Raw genomic sequence first — 25,264 nt, forward strand, 5'->3', positions numbered from 1 at the left:
AAAGACTGACACAACTAATTATAGACCTGTGAGTTTAACTTCTGTTCCAGGAAAATTAATGGAGGCACTGGTTAAAGAAGCACTGCAGGATCATCTAGACAAGACTTCAGTTATAGCTCGGACACAGCATGGTTTTGTTAAGGGGAAGTCTTGCCCGACCAATTTGATTGGATACTATGATGCAGTCACAAAAGAACTGGGTGCAGGGAATAACTTTGATATTATATATTTGGATCTTAGAAAGGCTTTTGATACTGTTGCATATGGAAGACTGCTGCACAAATTGGAGCAGTGTGGCATTGGAGGCAAATTGCTGCTATGGATAAAGGGGTGGTTGAGGGGGAGAAGACAGAAAGTGGTAATCAATGGACACTTCTCATCGTGGACTAATGTTATTAGTGGAGTCCCTCAGGGTTCAGTGTTGGGTCCATTATTGTTTTCTGTATTTATAAATAATATTGATGATGGTGTATCAAGCTTAATGTCCAAGTTTGCAGACGATACAAAGATTGTCAGGGTTGTTAAGGACACTACTGATGCTATGCTGCTGCAACAGGATCTGGAAAGGTTGAGCAGATGGGCTGAGAGGTGGCAAATGAAGTTTAACATTCCCAAATGTTAAATACTACATATGGGAAACAGCAACCCCAGGGCAACGTATCAACTCTGTGGTACTACACTGATAGTGGTAGAGAATGAAATGCACCTGGGGGTAATTGTGCAGGCAGATATGAAGTTCTCTGAGCAGTGCAGATGAGCTGCAAGAGTAGCTCATGGTGTCTTGTTAATGATATACAGGAATTTTTCTAGCAGGGATAAGGAGGTGATTATCCCCTTGTATAAGGCAATGGTCAGGCCACACCCTGAGTACTGTATACATGTCTGGAGGCCTCATTTCAAGAAGGATGTAGAGCTGCTGGAACAAGTCCAGAGAAGGGCAACAAGAGTAGTGAATGGAACAAAGGGTTGCTCTTACGAAGAAAGGCTTAAGTTTTGCAAATTACAGTGTCTGGAGACTAGGCACCAGCGAAGTGATCTGATAGAGGTGTATAAAGCCTTGAATAGTTTGAGCATGCTCAATGCCGATGGGATTGTACCTCTTACTCAGAATAATCACCTGTGAGGGCATAAATTCAGATTGAGGAACGACAGATGTAGGATAGATGTGCGGAAATTTGCCTTTAGCCGGTAGGTAGTTGGTTGGTGGAACAGACTTCCATCCCTTGTTGTGGAAGTTGATTGCCTAAATAAATTTAAGTCTCAGCTGGACAGGTATTTCAAACGAACGGAGGGGTGAAGTGGAGGTGTGTTTTTTTTTTTTTTTTTTTTTGGCTGATGCTGCATAAGCTTGCTTTCTTGCATCAAATGCCTCTACTAATGATAATGCTAAATATCTTTCTAGGGCACAAAAGGTGATATCGTTGTACATGTTGGAACTAATGATATTAAGTCGTGAGTTAGGATTAAATTTGAATGTCTGCAATCCTGCCCAGTCATTTTAGGACGGAGTATATGATGACAGCCTTTTAATCTATAAGGCCCTGGAGAAATTGTGCAAGGCTCATGGGGTAGAATTTTTTTCAGTGTGGCCTGTGCTTGTTAACAGGAGAGATTGCTTCTATAGGGATGGGATTCACTTATATAGAAAGGGTGCAAGAATGTTTGCTGATGCTATCGAGACAATGTTAGGTGGGTTGGAAAACTGCTAGCTTGGGAGGATTCACAGACTAATAGATTAACAGTAGCTCCAGGCAGAGGTGGAAATGATTCTTGCACTGCTTCTATTGGAATGAGCAGCAGCCCGGAAAGCAAGTTCCTGGGGAATTCAGGGACTGCTGGGTGTCATGAAACAAGTAAATACATGGCTGTGTTAGAGTAAGTAAGAGTAAGAACATTTGCATGTACACGAATGCTAGAAGTATAGTAAATAAATTTGATGAATTTGAAGTGCTGGTCAAGACATCAAAGGTTAATGTTGTTGGGATATCAGAGACTTGTTTATCACACAGATATAAGCAGAATTGGAATTTGGGGAGTACAGTGTGTACAGAAAGGATAGACAGTATAGGAAGGGAGGATGGGTTGTACTCTGTTATTTAAGAAACATATAAAATCTAAAAAGTCCATCCAGTTGACATAGATGGACAGTGCAATGTTGAGTTAGTTTGGTGTGACATAAGCACTAGGAAAGCAAAAATGAAGGTAGGAGTTTATTTTAGGTCTAATGGTCCTGATGAGTACATTGCAAAGAAATGAAGTGGGTCAGTAAATCAGTGTCTTATAATGGAGGATTTTAACTTCCCAGATATTGACTGGAACTTCTGGGTTGGTTGCTTGCACACCAGAAGGCTTTTCTGGATTTATTGGATGATTGTTTTCTACAGCAGCATGTTAGAGAGGTAACCAGAGTGAAAGGCAATTCACAAAGCTGGAACAAAGGGTGACACGAGTAATTACAGACCTGTTAGTTTGACTTCTGTCCCAACGAAAATAATGGAGTCACTGGTTAAAGAAGCATTAGCATTAGTAGAAGCATACGATGCAAGAAAGCAAGCTTATGCAGCATCAGCCAAAAAAAAAAAAAAAGAAAATAAAATCCCTCCCATTCGTTCCAAATGCTTTTTCCAGCTCAGCCTTAAATTTATTTAGGCTATTAGGTTCAACAACAAAAGATGGAACCCTGTTCCACCAATCAACTACCTGCTGGCTAAAGGCAAATTTCCGCACATCTATTCTACGACTATCTTTCCTCAGTTTGAAACTGTGCCCCCTCAGGTTCTTAGTCTGAGCAATAGGAAGAATCCCATCAGCATTCAACTTGCTCAACCCATTCAAGGCCTTAAAGACCTCAATCAGATCACCTCACAAGTGCCTACTCTCCATGCGCTGCAATTTGCAGAACTTAAGCCTTTCTTGGTAAGAGCATCCCTTTGTTTCCCTCACCAATCTTGTTGCCCTTCTTTGTACTCGTTCTAACAACTCCACATCCTTCCTGAAATGAGGCTTCCAGACTTGTACACAGTACTCTAGGTGTGGCCTAACCATTGCCTTGTATAATGGGATAATCACCTCCCTGTTGCTGCTAGCAAAATTCCTATTGACAAAACTCCATGATCTGCCCTGGCAGCCCATCTGCACTGCTCAGAGAACTTCATATTTGACTGCACAATTACCCCCAGGTCTTTTTCACTTTCCACTTCAGTGAAAACATCAAAGTCAGATGTCTTCAGTTGGTACATTTCTCTTCGGTTATTGCTACACATATGCAGTACTTTGCATTTGTCAATGAAAAACTTCAGTTGCCACTTCTGAGCCCATTTTCCGAACATCTAGATCCAGTTGGAGTAGCATACTGTCTTTACTGTCGTTAACAACTCTGCCAACCTTTGTATCAACAACAGCAATGGGCCCAATACCGAACTCTGAGGAACTCCATTAATAACATTTGTCCACGAAGAGCAGTGTCCATTGATTACAACCCCAGGGGCTCACATCTGGTGAGTATGGGCTTGGCACATCCAGGGTCCTGAGCTGGATATCATCATTCTTCTCTTTCTTGGTGATTCCTTTTTTATTTCTGATTTTCTCTCTCTCTCTCACTCTCAGGGTAACTCTAATTCATTCTTTCCTTCTAGAGTTTACATAAGTAAACAACTCTTTGCTGTTTTTCTTTGCATCCTCTGCCAAAGATTTCTCGTAATCTGCCTTTGCCTGCCTAACCTCCTTTGTGACTTGATTACAGACTAGTTTATACCTACTATAGGCTTCTGTGTGACCTGATACTTGATATGCATCCCATACATTCTACATGTTTAACTTCAACAATTTTTGGCTGGTGCAGCATAAGCCTCAAGCCTCCTTGCACCATATGGCTATTAATAATAAAAATAATTACCACTCTCTGTCATCTCCCACTCAACCATCCTTTTATCCATTGTAGCAACTTACCCTTAATGCCACACCTCTCCAATTTGTACCAGTAATGTTCCATGTGTAACAGTATCAAAAACGTTCCTGAAATCAAAGTATATGATATCAAAATTATTTTTGGCATTCAGTTCCTTTGTGACCACATCATAGTATCCAATCAAATTGGTCAGACAAGACCTCCCTTTAACAAACCCATGCTGTGTCTCAACTATTACTGCAGTCTTGTCTAAATGATCCTGCAATGCTTCTTTAACTAGTGATTCCATTATTTGGCCCAGAACACAATTTAAACTAACAGGTCTATAGTTACCTGTGTCACCTTTTGAACCCCCTTTGTGAATTGGTGATACATTTGCACACCTCCAATCCATGGGGGACCTCACCTGAGTCCAAGGAAGCTTTCATAATTATGGCTAAGGGTTTGCTTACTTCCTTTGTTGCCTCCTTTAATATGACTGGATAGATCCCATCCACCTCAGGTGCCTGCCTTATATTTAACTTCAATTCCTCCTCCACTTTTCTCTCAGTTATTACAAAATCACTTAGCTCCCTGTTAGCATTTAATAAACATCTGGCACTCCCTTAATTTGAATAACTCCATGTGTGAATGTAGATGCAAAATACTCATTTAGTTTATCAGCTACCTTAGCATGATCATCAGTATTCAACCCATCTATGTTAAGTGGTTCAATCTGATTCATCCCTTTCCTTTTAAAGTTTACATAAGTAAAGAAATCTTTGCTGTTTTTCTTTGCATCCTTTGCCAAAGAATTCTCGTAATCTGCCTTCACCTGCCTAACCTCCTTTGTGACTTGATTACAGACTAGTTTATACCTGCCATAGGCTTCTGTGTCACCTGATACTTTATATGCATCCCATGCATTCTTCTTTTCTGAAGAATAAACCCTAGTAGCCTCCAAAATTGTCCCTGAAGGCTTTCCATTTAGAATTCAACATTGGTAACATCATCAGTTGATCCCACTGTACAGAATTTAAAAACTGTCTGAGACCTCTGTAGTCATCTTAACGAAAGCAAAAGCCCTTCCCTTTAGCCTTGACAGTAGTTACATCTTTAAGTAATTCCCACATCAGTACATGATGATCACTGTCACCCACTGGTTACTTTATCTGCAAATTCTTAATGCATGAATATTCGCTGCTGATAATCAGATCAAGAGTATTACTCCCTCTGGTTGCCTCTCGAACATGTTGCCATGGAAAACAGTCATCCAATAAATCCACAAAAGTCTTGTTAATGTGCAGGATCATCATTGCAGGATTGAAGACAGCAGTAATAATTCAGACACAGCATGGGTTTGTTAAGGGTCAGACAAGAAGTCTTGTCTGACCAATTTGATTGAATGCTATGACGTGGTCAAAAAGTAACTGGATGGACAAAATTATTTTGATATCATATACTTGGATTTCAGGAAAGCTCTTGATACTGTTGCACATGGAAGACTACTGTACAAATTGGCACAGTATGGCATTAAGGGCAAGTTGCTACAATGGATAAAAGGATGGTTGAGTGGGAGAAGACAGAGAGTGGTAACCAATGGATAGTGCTCTTTGTGGACTAATGTTATTAGTGGTGTCTCACAGGGTTTGGTGTTGGGCCCATTGTTTTTTTGTATATTTATCAATGATATTGATGAAGGTATATCAAGCTTATTGTCAAAGTTTGCAGATGATAGAAAGATGGAGATGGTTGTTAATGACAGTATACTGCTGCAACAGGATCTGGAAAAGTTGGGCAGATTGGCTGAGAAGTGTCAACTGAAGTTTAACATTGACAAATGAAAATACTGCATATGGGTATCAGTAACCCCAGAGAAATATACCAACTGGGCAGTGTAACACTCGGGGTAGCAGAGAAAGAAAGATTTCTGGGGTTAAATGTGCAGTTGGATATGAAGTTTTCTGAGCAGTGCAGACAGCCTGCCAGAGTAGTGCATGGGGTGTTGTCAATGATATATAGGAATTTTGCGAGCAAGGATAATGTGATGATTATCCCCTTGTATAAGGCAATGGTCGGGCCACACCTTGAGTACTGCATACCAGTCTGGAAGCCTCAATTTAGGAAGGATGTTGAGTTGCTAGAACGAGTACAGAGAAGGGCAACAAGACTGGTGAGGAGAACAAAAGGATGATCTTATGAAGAAAGGCTTAAATTTTGCAAATTGCATTGTCTGGAGACTTGGCACCTCTGAGGTGATCTGATTGAGGTGTATTAAGGCCTTGAATGGATTGAACAGGCTCAATGATGATTGGATTTTTCCTCTTGCTCAGATTACAAACCTGACGGGGCATAAACTGAAATTGAGAAAAGAGTTGTTGAATAGATGTGTGGAAATTTTCCTTTAGCTAGTGGGTTGTTGATTGCTGGAACAAACTTCCATCTGTCATTGTGGAAGTTGATAGCTTAAATAATTTCAAGACAGGACTAGACAGCATTTGGAATGAATGGATGGGTGAAGTGCTAATTTAATCCCATAGGCATATTCCTACAGGAAACATCCTTGTCACTGCAGGTCTCACTGAAATTTTCAAATTATATCATGTATAGATGAGATATGCACGTGGAGGAATAGCTTTTCTTATTAATTATAATATTCCATTGCATCCAGTTACAAACCACCCTAGTTGCTGTGGCAGCTCATATTACAGTTGGTAATTCAGTACCCTTGTTTCTATTTGCATTCTACCATCTCCGCCATTTCTCCATTCAGAACCGCAATCTGTCTTACTGGTGACTTTAATGGCCACCATTCATTGTGGGGATCCACTACAGTGGATGCTAGAGGCAAATTGATTGAAGAGTTTTTGAATAATAGTGATCTAAATTTACTGAACTCTGGATCTCCTACATATATCCACCTAGCTACATAATCCATTTCTGTAATTGACTTGTTAATTTGTTCACTGTTCATTTTTCCAATCGTGGCATGATCGGTATTAACCTGTCCCTTTAATACATTTGCTCATTAAAAACAGGGGTAACTGCAAATCATGATCAGCAATCCACTTGGATATTCAAAATGATGAACTGGGATGGCTATTCTGCCCAAATATGTCTAGACAGACTTTATGTTCCAAAACAACTTATTAATGATGTAACTGTATATATAACTAATCAGATTCTGAATGCAGCTGATGCATCTATTCCAAAATCCAAGAAATATCACATTCACCAGAATCACTGGTGGAATACAGATTGTCTTCATGCCAAACTGGAGAAAAACCGTGCATGGAATAATTTTTGAAAGTATCCTGCCACAAGTAACTTAATCGCTTATAAGAGACTTAAAGCTAAAGCAAGGCAAATTAGATGGAAAGTGAAACGTGATTCGTGGATTGCCTTTGCCTCAACCATCACAAAAGACACCAACACACAATTAACTTGGAGAATGATGGCCCTGAATGGCCAATTTGTTCAGCTGTTTTTCTATACATCATTGGAAGGGGAAAGACGTGTCTACCCCTGAAGAAATTGCTAATGCACTAGCAGAATCATTTGCCATAATCTCTGCTTCTGCTTTCTATGTATCCTCCTTCTGAAACATTAAGGCAGGTGCAGAACAGCATAAAATCAACTTCTTTTCACACTGCTCCTTCCTGTACAACCAACCCTTTACATTAACAGAATACAAAAAATCATTAAGTAGATCATCCAATAGGCCGCAGGCCCAGATGGTATTTGTTACATTATGCTGAAGCATGTACTTGAGAAAGACTTGTGTGCCCTGTTGATTTTTTACAATTGTAAATAGTCTTCCTGCCGCCATTCTTTCATTATTGCCATACTAAAACCAGGCAAAGATACTTTCCTGGTTCAAAATTATAGACCTGTATCTCTCACAAACTGTTTGGGTAAAATTTTCGAAAGGATGGTTCATACAAGGCTCACTTGGATCCTGCAGTCACAGAATCTCCTGCCAGATCATCAGTACGGCTTTCAAAAAAAGAGATCAATCTTATACGTGCTCATCAAAGCAGTCTCATATCTGCAATTCTTTGTCAGGAAACAACATCTAGTCATGGTCAACTTAGATCTTGAAAAGGCATTTGACACTAGCTGGCATCATGGTATTCCTATGGATCTTTACCATCTGGGACTTAGGGGCCATTTGCCTGAAATAGTTTAAAAATTTCTGCAATTGCTCATTTTTCAGGCCCGATATAAAAACACTGTTTCTCACATTCAGGAAGGAATCCCTCATGGATCGATACTGAGTGCAACACTTTTTGAATCCAAGTTAGCAGCTGACACGAGATATCTCAAAAACTGTTGAAACTTATGTGTGTGTGCAGATAACCTTACCATTTCCTCTCAGTCTCAAAGTTTCAATACCATCGAACGACAACTCGCTGTAACAAAATAGAATCCTGGACTTTACAGAATGGTTATTGACTATCAGAAAAGAAATGCACTGCCACTCACTTTTGCAAGCATCGGGCTCTCCATCCTGATACTGAATTACAAATCAACACTACTCCAATCCCACTTGCTGCTACTGTCACATTTATTTTTCTGATATTAGATAGCAAGCTTAATTTCCATGCTCACATCACTTATTTAAGAAATACTTGTCTAAAGCATTTGAACATATTTGATTAGTCTCATCCATGTCTTGGGAAGCTGATCTGTATAGTTTACTGCACTTTTACAAAACTTTAATCCTTGCACACTTACATTATGGTTGTCCAGGATACGACTCTGCCAGAATCACTACTTTACAATGTCTAAATATCATCCAGCACAGTGCTCTGAAGACTGCATTAGGTGCTTTAAGGAGTTCTCCAATCCAAAGTCTTTATTATTATTATTATTAACTATATGGTGCAAGGAAGCCTAAGGCTTATGCTGCACCAGCCAAAAAAAAAAAAATTCCCGAGCTACCCTGTGTGTGTGTGTGTGTGTGTGAGAGAGAGAGAGAGAGAGAGAGAGAGAGAGAGAGAGAGAGAGAGAGAGAGAGAGTCAAAAGTAGAAGGGAATTACCAAGAAGAGAAGAATGATGATATCCTGCTCAGGACCCCAGGTGTGCCAAGCCCATACTCACCAGATGTGAGCCCCAGGAGTAAAAGGGGCTCACATCTTTATATTGAAGCGCATGATCCTCCATTACATTTTTGTAGGAAAACATTACTGCTCCAGTATGCTGCTAAGATCCAGAGTCTTCTATCTTCCCAGTTGGGAGTATCTTTGTAATACTCAGTTGGATTTGTTCTATTAGTGAAAACCAAATGAAAATAGACCTGTTTCATTCAGGATTAAAGAGTTTGTTCAGAATTGGAATATCAGTTTCAGTGATCTCTTTTAGGACACAACTGTACCCGTTACACATATGTTTCTCTGAATGTCATACCTCCTTGCAGTATCAGGCTGTGTTGCACTCAGCTCACGCTACTTTGAACTCCCATGCCTGTGAAGTCTATACTGATGGTTTGAAAAGCACCAGTACTGTAGGCAGTTCTGCAGTTTTTCCTTCACTTACTGTTACAGCCTCACTACCATTAGCCTACAATGTCTTCACTTCTGAATTATATGCCATTAAGTTAGTACTTTGTAACCACATCACCTGCCATAATTTACACCAACTCCCTCAGTGCTGTCTCTGCCATAAGGAAGAATTTCTCATCTTCTCATCGTATCTTGAAATACATTCATTCCCAGCTAATCTCCTGCAGTGTGTCCAATTAGTCAATCAATTTTTGCTGGATCCCTGGTCATTCTGGCAGTCCGGGAAATAAAAGTGCTGACATTGCCCCTAAACATTTGTAACCCACTCTCTCACAACATCCTCAGGTTCCTTACAATGACTATAAGCCTATCATTCGTAAATCATGCTACAACAACTGGTCACAGATCTGGAAAAGTATTGCCGTTAATAAACTTTACCAGATAAAACAAGATCCAATGCTGTGGCTCTCTGGCTTCCAATGAAACAGGTGATACAAAGTGGTATTGGCAAGACTGAGAATGGGACACACTCATCATACCCATCTCTTTCTAGTACTGGGAGTAAACCCACCTCAGTGCTCATCCTGTCACAGACAACTTACAATCAGTCATTTTCTGCTTGATTTGTCGCTTACATTCAGCCATCAGGGCAAACACTTTTCAGTTGCTCTCCACTTTGAACAATTCACATGATTTTATCTCACATCTTAGGAAGTGAAGCAAATATAGAAGAACTTTTAATGTGTTAAAGCATATTGACTTGTAGAGGAGTGCATAATTTAACATTTTTAATGATATCCTGCTTGTGAATAAACTATGAAAGTTTGGCCTCAATAGCACTTGTCATTAAACTCAATACCAACAACCACCATCGTGGCATGCTCATATTCCATCATGTGAATTTTTCTTAAGAACTGGGTATAGTCTGATTCTCCATCATCTGGCTACCTGCCGCTCTATTCAATGCACTGAGCTCAATTCTTCCTGCCAGTTTACACAGATGGCTCGAAGTCAGAATCATGTGTAAGATCTGCTGCTGTTGTCTTTCTAGACACTACTGTATCTCAACAGATTATTCCTGAATTCAGTATACTGCAGAGCTGCATGCTATAGAGTTAGCCTTGGATCACCTTAGAACTTGTCAGATACCAAAGGTCTATAATATATTCTGATTCTTTGGGTGTATTATAGGTTTTATTATCTTTGAGACACAGTTGCCATCCAGTTCTCTGTCCGGTTCAGCAGAAGATACATTCTCTTTATGAACACAAGTTTGATATTTGCTTTTGCTGGATTCTTAGCCACATTCGGGGAAATGATTTGGCCAACACTGTAGCCAAATCAGCAACTTTCACTTATAATCATTGCCTATACAGACTACAGGCAAATAATACACAAAAGATATACTCCCAATGGTTAGAATTATGGCATAGAGAGAGACAACAAATAAATTATACCAGATAAAGCCTGTAATTGAAATATGGTAATCTAGTCTGTGAAGGAATCATAGCGAGGAAGTTGTTCTTGCTCGTCTCCACATAGAACACAGTCATCTCACGTATTCTTTCCTGCTGAGGGCAGATGACCCTCTTAAGTGTGAGTCTTGTGACACCATATTGTCTATAAAACATATTTTAATTGATTGCATTAATTTTATCCATGCTCACAATTATACCACTTTTACTCATTTGACTTGGCCTTAGACACCCAATCAGATTTTATATGACAATGACTACGTGTCGGATGTTTTTAAATATCTACAAATTATTAATTTTTACAAATATAATTTATTCATATATTTTTAGTCTGAGTATCCCATAACGTATTCTATTTTTATGTTTGTATATTCATATCTTGATGTGTTAACCTTTTCAAAAGTTTATGAAAAATCCTTTTTATCCCTTTTGTGGAATGGTCATGACGCACTATAAGCCTCAGATGCTTTTGTGCTAGAAATATAGAAACCAGCCAACTAACTTATAAGAACTTTTATATTTTTATTATATTTGATTTATCTATTTATTTTTATTTTATTCTTTTGTTGTTTTTGTTGATTATTATTATCCTTTTTATTTTATTTTATTTATTTATTTATTATTACAGGTGACCCTCGCTTAACGCTGATAATTCGTTCCGGAAAAACAGAGCGCTAAGTGAATCCGCGCTAAGCGAGCGCCGCATTCCCATAGGTAACATACGTATTTGTGAGTTGCGGTCGGTGCCATAGGATATTTCCTAATCAATAATAAATGGTAGTGAAAAGATGCACAAATATCAGTCAAAATATTTAATATTCAAATATTTGTACATATAAAATATTCTGCATTACATACGTATATAATTATGTGATAACCACTTACGTATTACGTATAACGGGGGCCTGCTGTATTTGTTTATTTATCAAAAATAACTTAAAATTCCAACTAAAATAATGAATTTAATTGATTTAATTTAATTGATGAATTTAATCATGAAAAATGTGTGGATTTTGGGTTGAACTTTGGCCCTCTTCCAAATAAACTAAAGGGGTATTAATTTTAAATCCTCTGCAGTGTTACCACCCAACAATAAATTAAACCGATCCTTCGCCACTTTGAAACCTGGCATGTTTTTTCTTCTTTCAATATGAAACTTCTTTTAGCCATTTGTTTCCACAAAAGTCCTGCTTCATCTATGTTAAAAACTTGTTGAGAAATATAACACATAATACCCCTCTTCAATAATTTTAACATGTTCTTTTTTTGAAAGTTTCGACTCCTTGATCTACACTAGCGGCTTCTCCCTGGATTTTAAATCTATTCAACCAGCCCTTACCGTTTTAAATGGTTCCACATTTTTTTAGGCGAGTTTCATTCTGATCATCATATTTGCTAATCTCTTTCTCCCTCTCTTTTTTTTTTTTTATATTTAACTTAACTGAATTCTGCATTGGAATATATATCTTTGAGACACAGTTGCCATCTTTGAGACACAGACTTTCAATAAAATTAAAGTCTTTCCATTTCAATCCTAATAGCTGGCCTAGTCCTAGTTTCTTGCAGTGGAACAGCTATCTTTCCCCCTGCTAAAATTAATTCTTTATTTTTTTATAATTGTTCTTACAGTTAAAGTTGCAAGTCCTAAATTATGGCACACATTCGTTTGTCGTTGACCGGAATCGATTTGCTTCAAAACGCCTAATTTAATTTTCAAATTCAGTCTTTTTCTTACATTTATAGTCTTCGTACTGCGCCCAGACATTGTTGCTTTTTCATTTCTGTCGGTCATTATTAGCTCTTTGAAAATGTAACTGCGTTGGTTGCATTAATTATGATATATAATGTTCAAGTAAACTGTCTGTTACACATGATGTCTAATACTGTACTGAGTGATGACTAGACTTTGGATAAATGCATATAACACAAATATTACAAGCAATATACTTGATCATTTTTTAAAATGTTGATCTCAGAACTACGTAACAATTCACTGCACTGCAATTAAATTAGCGTGTGAGAAAATTTCGCCGAGCGTGGGAAAATTTCGCAAATCAGCGTGGAAAACGTTTTAATGCTGTTTTGCTATTCATTTTCAAGCTATCGACTCCATCAAATGAAACAATTTCGTTAAATATGCCAAAAATGCAATCTGTAAAAGAGCGTTATAGTGATCTGTGATAGCGTTATAGTCAGATATGGGTTATAATATAAGAACAGCGTTATAGCGAATCAGCGTAAAGCGAACCGCGTTATAACGGGGGGCCTGCTGTATTTGTTTATTTATTATTTATTTATTCTTATTTATTTACTATTATTATTTTATTATTTTGTTTTGGCTAATGCAGCAGATGTTTTGCAGATATAGTGTAATGAAGCCTGTGACTTCATTACACTATATTTCTAATACTGATATGATCAATAATTTTTTTATTCATATTTTTCCCATAAAATTTAATATTCTTAACAGTTTAAATATTTTTCTGAATTCCTTAATTTTTTTTAAGATTAATTATCATTTTATTTTTTTTGTTTTTTTAAGGTTATTCCAGTGTTCCGTATGCAGATTCCACAGTTAGTGCTGGTGTTATAGCAGGAGTTGTATGTGTTTCCTTTGCTTTATTACTAGCCATTTTGTCTTTTATTTTATGGAGGTAAGTTAGAGGTAGAACTTTCTTGCTGTTGTGTGTGCATTTGTTATGTGACAGGTTTTAAGTGCATTTTATTGCAAAATGCATAAATTAATAACAAGACAAGCATAAACAGGTTTATTAGATAAAACATTCTAGGCACATCAAGATTAATATGCACTAGTTTGATTTATGCCTGGGATTTATGCTAAAAGAGATGAAATATGGTGAGTTATAGGAAAGCAGAAATCTTGTATTCCATCATCACAATATAATATTTTAGATAGTGGAAAGAATGTGAAATAGAGAGTAGAACAACACTGGAAGTGTGCGTGTGTGTGTGCGTGCGTGAGAAAGCATAATCCAAGTGGAACTGAGGTTTTCTGGGATCTTCATTACTATCCCAATAGCTAGGCTCTGGATGGATGGCTTGGTGAAGAGATGTTATATATATACAATGGCGTGCTGGAGCTGGTTGTTAAATTTTGAAAAATTTTGCAAGCCGGTTATTAAACTGACAATGGCTATAAGCTGTAGAGCGGCATGGACTTCAACCCGCAATGGTGCCACGGAAAATCCAGCCGGGAGCACTTATTTCTGCACCCTTTGTTGCTTCCTTTCCCCCACCCCTTCCCTACATGGCAGCCTGTGTAGGGATTATCTCAGCTAGAAATTTCACTGGAATAATATTTCCAACAAACACCCTGCTTAAGCCCCATACATTCCCGTTTTCAAGCATTTTAGTCTGCTGGGATGAAAATTACCATAATGAAATTAACTAATTATTTCTATTCTATCTACAAAATTGAAAATCTCAATATACATAAACAGAAGTGTTTTCTTTGATATCCCAAATTTAAAATTCAGAAAAATCTATTAATTAACACGCAAACAGCAAAAATGTATGTTTTCGGGTATGCATTTTCTAATTATTCCCACAAAAAACAATCAGGCATTGACCTTGATTTTAGATTGCGTCACTGAATTTGTTTGAATATCCCGTGTGTGCATTCGTGCGCACGCTCAGCCACTGGCTAAAGGGAATTATAAGTTACACGGAGCAGTGAGTGAAGCGAAGGCCCCGTTACTTACGAGCACAGAATCCTGAAAAAAATATCCCGTTTTCTTCTTATTATTATAATACTTAAGATTATTATTATTAAAATTATTTAAGTATATTAAGATTATTATGAAACTTAAAACTTTTGATTATAATTTGTATGATTTTTTGCAAATTTTAATCTGTGATTTTGATATCATTAAACTGTGATTCTTGTCAGTAATGTGATATTTGTGAACTGATTATATGCTGTTAGTATTTAACTGTTAAAAAATAAATATTTCCTTTTGTTTCCTATTTGATTTTCTCATATTCTCTTATTACAGTGAAGTAATAACTGTAATATTCTCTTATTACAGTGATTAATAAAAATGTTTCACATAATTTTAAAAATGATGAATATAATATAGTATAAATTCAAAAACGTGAACAATTCGTAAATGAATTGATTTATGCAGATATCTAATAACAACAACAAAAAGACAATTGTAATTATTAGGGTTCGAATTTTTATGACCTTAAAAATGTCAAAACATGATGATAATGTGTCATTAAATTTAACCAAATATGATCTTAAATATGGCAAAATAATTTACCTTTACATACCATATAAATGATATTTACTTTATTCTTTTAAAGTTGTATAACGACTTGTTATACAAATTTCTAACAAGTAATATGATTGAAATATCACAATTTGCAAGTTCTTTTATTAAAATATTAAAATTAAAGTATTAAAATAAAATTTTTTAAACATACAAAAACCAAAATGTATAGGTTAATGTACTAGGCTACTAACACTTAAGTTGCTAAGTACTTTCCATAGCATTGCGATACCTGTATCCACTCCAAATGTTTTGGAGTGGATATATATATTCGATATATTCGCTTGTGAGCAGAGAAGGACCTCTCAACATTACAAGATGTGATTGGGGCAAAATTAAATGCCTTAATCACGTTGGGAGCTAGAGGAAGTCCCTCAACGGCCCTACCCTCTAAAACTTGGGAAATTTTGCATATGGTGGGATAAGCCAGGTTTCTAGCGAAAACTGCATCAAGTTTATTAACAATTTTCTCTCCAATCTCCCCCGGAACTTGTTTCATCTTGTCCTCTGGTTTTCGAACGATCTCTATAGCCTTAATTAGAGGTATATCTTTTGCCTCCAGTTTAGTAATAGAGGAAGATAGGGAAAAGAAATTACTGTCAATATAAGTGACATCGTGGGATACCTTCTCCTTGGCCCCGGGTGCCAAGTGTTCCGTGGCCAAGCGATTCTAGTGCATCTCTAAAAGCATTTTCTCTAAAGAGCATTTCATTGAATAGATTCTGTTTTTTTGTTTCAACAACCATTTTTCTTGATTTCTCTCTCAAAGTAGCTCTTTCGCACTACAAGAAGTAGGCAAAGGCCCAGAAAGGAAAACCACCTTTCTGTTTTTATTTTATAGTAGTACTAACTTACTAACTCAGCTGCTTGGTCACCTTGTGGCACTGCTCCTGCCTCCCCTTGGCAGGGCTGGAAACGTGGGTGGTAAAGCAAACGCCCAGGGCCAAAAGGAGCAAAACATAGATTTTTGAAAACTTCCCACCGATTCAGACAGCAAATCCAAATTCAACGGATTTGCACCAACCGAATGATGACAATACCTCCCGAAAGAGGCTGAAGACTGATGCTTCCCTAATAGAACATCCAAGTTTCCTGATCCTGCATTCCTTAATGAATCAGGCCCTAGGCAATCTATTGCCATTCCTCATACAAAAATGTCTGGAAAATGTAGCAGGTTCCCCAAAAATGTTGCACTGTCTCAAATCTGGTGATCTATTGGTTGAAACAACAAGCTCTAAACAATCAGAGTATCTGCTCAAACTCATAACATTCAGTGGAATTCCGGTTAAGGTGCTACCCTCAATACTTCCAAGGGTGTCATCTCAGAATGGGACCTAATAAATGTCTCAGAAGAGGAAATTGTTAATGAAATGCAGGATCAGAAGGTCACACAAGCAAAGAGAATTATGATGAAGAAAGATGGCGAACTCATTCCAACTTGCAGCATCATACTGACATTTAGCTCACCATACCTACCTTCACATTTAGCTCACCATACCTACACTTGATATAGATGTAGGAAAGGAAAGGAAAACACTGACTCGAGTAAATAATACAAAGGTCTTTGAGATAACAGAAGAGGAGAAAAAGCAGTATGTACTGGAACTTAAGAACAAGTATGAGCTTCTGCAGACTGCTGAGGACCAAGATATCGACGAGGAATATTACAACTTTTTGAAAGTGATAAAGCCCACAAAACCTATAGGGAAAAAGAAATCCAAAGAAGAAAAAATTAGTCAAGAAACACTTGTCATGATGAACCGAAGACGACAAATGAAGAGCAAGAAAAACACTGACAGGGAGAAAATTGAGTATACTGAGTTATGCAAAGCCATTAGAAAGAGACTCAGAGAGGACATAAGAAGATTTAACACAAGAAAAGTAGAACAAGCATTAAGGGAAAACAAAGGATTTAAATCAGCAGCCATGAGCAGTAATACAGAAAGACAAATGATACTGAAACTGAAGAATAGCAATGGTGTACTTATAAACAGCAGAGAAGGCATAATTCAAATAGCAGAAGACTACTATAGAGAATTATACAAGGAGCAGGGGAATGATGCCAGCAGTGGGGAAGATGGATTGCAAAGTAGCAACACATACGACATACCCGATATTCTTCCTGATGAGGTAGAACATGCATTGAAGAAAATGAAGAATCGGAAAGCCCCGGGGGAAGATGAAGTTACTGTAGAGTTGTTAAAATTGGGAGGAAGAGACATAACACAAAAACTGGCAAGGCTCTTCACAAAGTGCATTAGAAAAGGTGTGACGCCTAAGCAGTGGAATAATGCAATCATAGTTTTGCTGAATAAGAAAGGAGATAAATCAGAAATTGGAAATTATAGACCAATTAGCTTGTTATCCCACATCTACAAGTTGTTCACAAGGGTCATTACTAACAGATTAGAAAGAATACTTGATGAGAATCAACCGAAAGAGCAAGCTGGCTTTAGGACAGGATTCTCAACTGTGGATCACCTTCATGTAATATCACAGCTAATGGAGAAAGCAAATGAATATAAAACACCACTATGCCTGGCATTTGTGGATTATGAAAAGGCATTTGACTCCATACAGCATAAGGCAATGTTTCGGGCACTGGAAAGACAAGGCATTGATACCCCATATATTATGATTTGGAAGAAAATATACGAGAGTGCTACCTCCTTTATTAGACTAGACAAAGACAGTAGGAAATTTAATATTGAGAAAGGAGTTCGACAAGGAGACACAATATCTCCGAAGCTGTTTACTGCTGCCCTTGAGGAAGCTTTCAGAAGATTAGACTGGTTGCAGAAAGGAGTCAATGTGAACGGAGAGTACCTAAACCATTTACGATTTGCAGATGACATTGTGGTCATAAGCCACGATCCCAAAGAATTAGAGGAAAATCTTAATCAGTTATGCACAGCTAGTAAGGATTTTGGACTTAAGATGAATATGGCTAAAACAAAAGTAATGATGAACAAGTATGCCACAGAAAGGGAAATAATGATTGAAGGAGCAGTAATTGAAAAGGTGGAGTCATATACTTATCTGGGACAAGTTATTTGCTGTAATAATGATAAATGGCTGGAAGTCAAGAGAAGAATAAATTTTGGATGGATAGCATTCAGGAAATATAGTCACATACTGAAGAGCAATATCCCAGTTTGTCTTAAACGTAAAATAATGAACCAATGTATACTCCCCACCATGACTTATGGAAGTGAAACTTGGGCACTCACCAAAAGAATGGAAGAGAAGCTGAGAACTACACAGCGAAGAATGGAACGAATCATATTGGGAATCAGACTGTTAGATAAGAAGAGAAACACATGGATTAGGCAACAAACTCAAGTAAAGGACATTCTTATCAAAACTAAAGAACTAAAATGGTCTTGGGCAGGACACATAGCTCGAAGACATGATGACAGATGGACTAAGAAAATAACAGAATGGTATCCAAGAGGAGCTAGAAGAAAACCTGGAAGACAAAGGCGGAGATGGATAGATGAAATTCATGAGTTTGTGGGTAGTAAATGGATGTCCAGTGCTCAAAACAGAAGGAACTGGAAAGTTGCTGGAGAGACCTTCATCCTGCAGTGGATTGAAAATGGCTGATGATGATGATGATGATGACCTACCTTCATCGGTGAAAGCCGGGTATTTGAACTGCTGCATTCACCCATATATCCCAAACCTGCTAAGGTGCTATAAATGTCAGAAATTTGGACACTCCCAAACGGTCTGTCGAGGTGATGCAGTATGCTCTAACTGTGGATTGAAGGAGCATGCCCAAGTCGATTGTAAATCGCAGTCCTCACTTTGCCCTAATTGTAAAGGTAACCATCCAGCCTTCTCTAAAACATGTGATCAGTGGAAATATGAGAATAAAATCCAAAAATACAAGATAGAAAAGAAAGTTTCTTTTTCAGAAGCCAGAAAACAATTACAGCAACAGATGCCGATGCCAAGACGTACATATGCCAACACTGTTAAAAAATTTCATTCAATATCAGTTCAGACAGATACATCAATCCCGCCGAGCATCTCTATTTCTGAATGGGCTTGAACTTTACTCTCCTCTGTACCTCACTCCTTAAAGCAACAGACTTCAAATAGATCTAGTAACACACCAGTCACGATACCACCTGTTACTCATACAGCTCCTGTAAGATCTAGTCAAAGAGAAAACTCTGATCCCCGGTAACAAGCAGCATGCTGAATCCTACCTTATGGACCCAAATGAGACTTGCTCTAAAGAAGAAAAGGAAACCATTCTGGATATTCATCCAGAAGACGAAATAGATGCCAGACCAATATTTTCAAAGAGAGACAAAATAAAAATTGACCGACTGAAACAGACTTCCAAAAAGCAGACAGACAGACACAGCTTCTTCGCTTAAATCCAAACAATGAAAAACATCGTCCAATGGAACTGCAGAGGCTTTCGCAGCAATATCGACGACATACACGAGATAATTATGCATTATAAACCAATTGGAATCTGTTTACAAGAGACATATTTAACACTTCAGGTGTCTACCTCAATAAAAAATTATACAATCTTTCAGAAAGACAGACCTGCTACTACTAATGCTCACGGAGGGGTAGCCATACTTATAGATGCAAGAGTACCCTGCAAATGCATTCAGTTGCAAACTACTATTGAAGTTATTGCCACGCAAATAGCGATTGGCATTACCCTAACACTTGCTTCAATCTAACTGCCACCCAGTCATCCTTGTACCCTACATCAACTTGAAGATCTCATTCAGCAGTTGCCAACCCCTTTCTGTTTATTGGGTGACTTCAATGGACACCATCCATTGTGGGGGTCCCCCAATACAGACGGACGAGGACAAACCATTGAAATGCTTATCGACAGACAAAATCTAACCATATTAAATACTGGCTCACCAACTTACCTCCACCTCCTAACCGGAACAGTCTCTTCAATAGATCTCTCTATCTGCTCTCCAATCCTTTACCCCAGTATCGAGTGGACAGCTCTGGATGATCCGCTCACCAGTGACCACTACCCTATAATATGTAAAATTGAAACCTCACACTGCATACCAACAGAAACCCGCACAAAATGGAAATTTTCCAATGCAGATTGGGCAAAGTACACCTCTCACGTATCATTCAACAATCACATCATCAAATCTCATCCAATTGACACAGTTGCCAGTTATATTACAAAACAGATCCTAGCAGCTGCATTCACTGCCATCCCACATTCACAATCAAGCATCCGTAGAACCACCAATTATTGGTGGAACAAGGACTGTAAGAATGTAAAAAAGAAAAAAAACTGTGCATGCAATTTATTCCACAAACTTCCTACCACTGCCAATCTTAAAAATTACAAGAAAATTAGAGCCAAAGCCTGTCATATTAGGAAGCAAACAAAACGAGACTTTGGTTCAATTCACAACAGCAATTAATAAAAATACCGATGTAAGAATTATCTGGAGAAGAATAAGGCAATTAAATGGAAAATTTCCTCCCTTGTCATCCCCACTTTTCACTTGGAATGGACAGGAGCTATCTGCTCCTGCAGAGATTGCAAATGTAGGCCCCGAGTGGCAAGCGGTTTTCTTACTGTGATAATAGAGAGCTCTCTAAAGTGATATAGTTTTGTTTCTTTCTAGTATGCTTATTCTTTTGTTTACTTGAAGTGTTTCTGCACTTTAGAGATCAAAAGTAAGAACCAAGAAAGGAAATCCACCTTTCTTTTCTTAGTCTTTATATTTATTACTAACAAACCACTAATTTAAACAACCACTTGGTCATTGGTGACACCACTCCTGCCTCCACGTGGTGGGGTTGGTAACCTTGTGGAAAAACCAACCCTCAGGGCTAAAAGGAGCAGAGATGGAAACAATTGAATTTCCACGTTTACAGCTAAAGAGCTCTCAACAAATTGACAATCATGATACTGACCATGACTTCTCTATTTCAAAGAGAATGAAGAAAGACACTGGCAGACAGGAATTACCAGCATTCCTGATTATACATTCTCTGTCAACACAACCTGTCGGCAAGCCATCATTCAGAGATGCCTCGAACGTGCTGCAGGTTCCCCAAAAATGGTGAAACATCTTCAATCCGGAGATTTGTTAATAGAGACCACCAATTCTAGACACTCTGAACTAATACTATGTCTGACATTCTTGAGTGGAATCCCAGTTCAAATCACGCCACATACCACCCCCAATTCTTCAAGGGGAGTGATCACTGAATGGGATTTATTGAATGTCCCCGAAGGTAAAATAGTTACTAGAACTTAAAGAACAAAACTTCACTCAAACAAAAAGGATCATGATCCGAAAACATGGCAATTTAGTCCCAACCTGGAGTATAATTTTAAGTTTCAGTTCTCCAAACCTACCATCTTCAGTCAAGGCAGGAAATTTAAACTGTCACGTTCGGCCCTATATCCTGAACCCTCTAAGATGTTTTAAATGCCAGAAAAATTTGGCCATTCACAGACAGCATGCCGTAGAGATGCAACTTGTGCAAACTTTGGGTGTAAAACTCATACACAAACAGAATGTAAGGCACCAACTCCACAGTGTCCAAACTGCAAAGGCAACCATCCGGCATATTCCAAAGACTGCGACCTCTGGAAGTTGGGGAAAAAAATACAAAAATATAATTAAAAATAAGGTTTCCTATCAAGAGGCAAGAAAACAAGTAAAAATAACTATTCCAAAACACACCTATGCTTCTGCTACTCACAATCACCAATCAGTAGCATGTCAAACAGAAGTGACCATTCCTCCAGACACATCGATCTCCAACTGGGCTCAATGAGTCTTCTAGGTTGAGCATCCATCTCCATCAAATGTAGTAGACAATGCAATAATACACTACTAACAGTTCCATCCCAGAGACCTCCCGTTGTCAAGCAAGTGGATAATTTGCAGAAATCAGACCCTGTTGAGCCGAAGCAATCTCGTCTATCAAGCAAGGACACAGATGACATAACCAACCAAGATCTGCATGAAATACATGCAGATGGCGATATGGAAGAAAGAAATGACTCAGAGCGCCCTAATTTTTCAAGAAAAGAAAAATCAAAACTCGAAAGATGTAAACAAGCCACCCACAAAAAACACAGACTCAACTTCTACCCACAAAATTAGATAATGGAACAAATCATACAGTGGAATTGCAGAGGTTTTTGCAGCAATATTGTCTATCTATGAATTAATTCACCATTTCAAACCTGCTGCCTACAAGAAACGAATTTAATACCAAAAAAACCTCCGTTTCAGTCAAAAATTATACCACCTTCAGAAAAGATCGATCTTAAACTAACAGCCCTCATGGAAGAGTAGCTGTACTTGTGGAATCATGAGTCCCCTCCAGGCGCATTCCTTTGAAAACACCATTAGAAGCTGTTGCTACACGTATAGTTATTGGTATCACGTTGAGAGTGGTCTCAATATATCTTCCGCCAAACCATCCATGCACATTTCAGGATCTGGAAAACCTTATTTCTCAATTACTATCTCCGATCTGTCTATTAGGCGATTTTAATGGATATCATCCATTGTGGGGTTCTCTGGTCTCAGATGGACGTGGTGAACTTATTGAAATGCTACTTGATAGAGAGAATCTGACACTGTTGAACACTGGCTTACCCACCTACATCCATTTTCCTACTGGGATCGATCTCTCGATCATTGCTATCGATCTCTCAATCTGCTCTCTGATCCTGTTCCTAACCATAGAGTGGATAGTACACGACAATCCTCTAAACAGTGATTTTCCCCTGATTTGTAGCATTCAAACCACCCATTCCAAATAAACAGAAACAAAAATGCAATGGAAATTTTCCAAAGCAAACTGGAAAAAATTTACCAATCATGTTTCTTTTGATGAGGATATCATTATGTCTTCTGCTATTGATGCTGCCACTGAATATATTAAAAGCAGATACTAACAGCTGCAACAGCCGCCATCCCACAGTCTCAAATAAGAAACCATTGGCATACCAGTCACTTGTGGAATGGTGATTGCAATAAAGCGAAAAAGGAAAACAATTGCAGCATGGAATACCTTCTGCAAATATCCCACCACTGCCAACCTTATTAACTTCAAGAGACTGAGAGCTAAAGCTCATTTCATCTGGCGAAAGGCGAAAAAAGATTCATGGGTAAAATTTGCCTCTCAGTCAACAAAGATACTGATACCCGAATAATCTGGGAAAAAATAAAGAAGCTAAGTGGAAAATATCATGCATCACCTTCTCCTGTTATTAACTGGAATGGGAAGGAGATCTCCTCTCCTGGAGAGATTGCCAATGCCTTAGGAACTGTGTTCTGTGAATTGTCCATGTCAAGCACATATCAACAGTCTTTCCAAAAAATTAAAGCCGAAACTGAGAAAAGGAAACTGAACTTCAAAGCTACATGCCATTTATCCTATAACCAACCATTAACAATATCTGAACTGAAAGAATCTATATATACCTCAAGAAACAGTGCTCCTGGAATTTACTATATAATGCTTCAAGATCTCAATCAGAAATCACTATCTTCATTGCTTAAACTTTACAATCGGATATTCTCAGAACATATATTCCCCACTTCCTGCCAACATTCTTATATAATAGCTATACCGAAACCTGGAAAAGATCATTCGATTCCACACAGTTACAGACCAATCTCTCTAACCAGCTGCTTGAGTAAGACTTTAGAAAAAATGGTTCACCATCGTCTCATCTGGTATCTTGGATCCTGAAACATAATTAGTAACAACCAGTTTGGTTTTCAAAAGAATAGACCTTCCCTAGACCTCATGACAAAAGCTGAAGCAATCATAAGGAATACATTCATCAGAAATCAACATCTCATCATGATATGCCTTGATATAGAGAAGGCTTTTGATACCACATGGTGATACGGCATCTTAAGAGATCTCCATTCTATTCATATGAGAGGGCATTTACCATATTTTATTCAAAGCTTCCTTCCACACAGATCTTTCTAAGTTAAGTACCGACAGGTTTTATCTCAAACATATATACAAGAAGAAGGAGTATCACACGGCTCTGTTCTTAGTGCCACTCTGTTCTCACTATGAATAAACAATATCACAAACCACATTCCAAACACCATTGACTCATATCTCTGTGCGGATGACCTTACCATATCCTGCCATTCCCAGAATATGAACTATATCGAGAGGCATCTACAAATATCCATAAACAACATTGAATCATGGATGGCACAAAATGGATACAGACTGTCAAGCCACAAATCTACAGCCATAGATTTCTGCACAAAGCACAGAATGCATCCTGAACCTGAGCTGCACTTGGCCAATTGCCCTCTACCAATTGTGAACAGTATTCGTCTCCTAGGGCTAATTTTTGATAAGAAATTAAACTTCCAGGAACACACAAAATATCTAAGCCACTTGCGCAAAGAAAATGAATATACTCCAGGTCATCTCCAGTACATCTTGGGGTGCAGATCGCTATACCCTGCTCCACTTATATAAGTCCCTAATTAGATCTCAGCTAGACTACAGAGCACCTGTTTATGACTCAGCTAGGGAAAGCACCTTAGCCCATCCAACATTCCTCTCTTAGGATAGCCCTAGGTGCATACAGAACATCACCAGTTCAAAGTCTTTGTGTTGAGGCTCATGAGTCTCCACTTAGCATCAGAAGAAAGATGTTGCTGATGAATTACTCAGCTAAAATTAAAAGCCTGCCTACTCATCCTGTTTGGCCACTCCTGCATGATCCTCAGTGGAAAACACACTATACAAATAAACCCAGAACAATTCGGCCTGCTGGTATCAGACTGCAGATTCTAGCAGAAAGCTGGAACATCCAATTTGATAATATCCTCAGAGAATCAAAAGATCCAGATTCACACTTTCATCTAATGAATACTTTGAGCAATGGGGTAAAGGTTCCATAGCAAAGATTAACATCCAACAACTACATTATGCTCATACACAAAAGTATCCCCAATTCACAAAGATCTATACTGATGGTTCAAAGTCTGATAATCAAGTGGTGCAGCTGCTGTCTTCCCTAATTCAACTGTCTCGTTTTCACTTCCAGCCGAGTGTAGCAGTTATACTGCTGA

The 25,264-nt window shown here is 38.2% G+C and overlaps 1 protein-coding gene across 1 annotated transcript in view; it reads left to right on the forward strand.

The window, feature by feature from the left end:
• Positions 1 to 25,264, forward strand: part of LOC150076579 (putative receptor-type tyrosine-protein phosphatase mosPTP-1) — a 995,686-nt gene that overhangs the window by 736,109 nt on the left and 234,313 nt on the right. Inside the window, exon 11 of the mRNA XM_090387917.1 lies at positions 13,409 to 13,520. Within this exon, the coding sequence (XP_090244043.1) occupies positions 13,409 to 13,520 (112 nt within the window). The remainder of the gene's footprint in view (positions 1 to 13,408; positions 13,521 to 25,264) is intronic.

Source organism: Mastigoproctus giganteus, chromosome 13 (genome assembly GCF_048544385.1).
Source record: "Mastigoproctus giganteus isolate SK-2022 chromosome 13, ASM4854438v1, whole genome shotgun sequence".
NCBI classification, from domain to species: Eukaryota; Metazoa; Arthropoda; class Arachnida; order Uropygi; family Thelyphonidae; genus Mastigoproctus; species Mastigoproctus giganteus.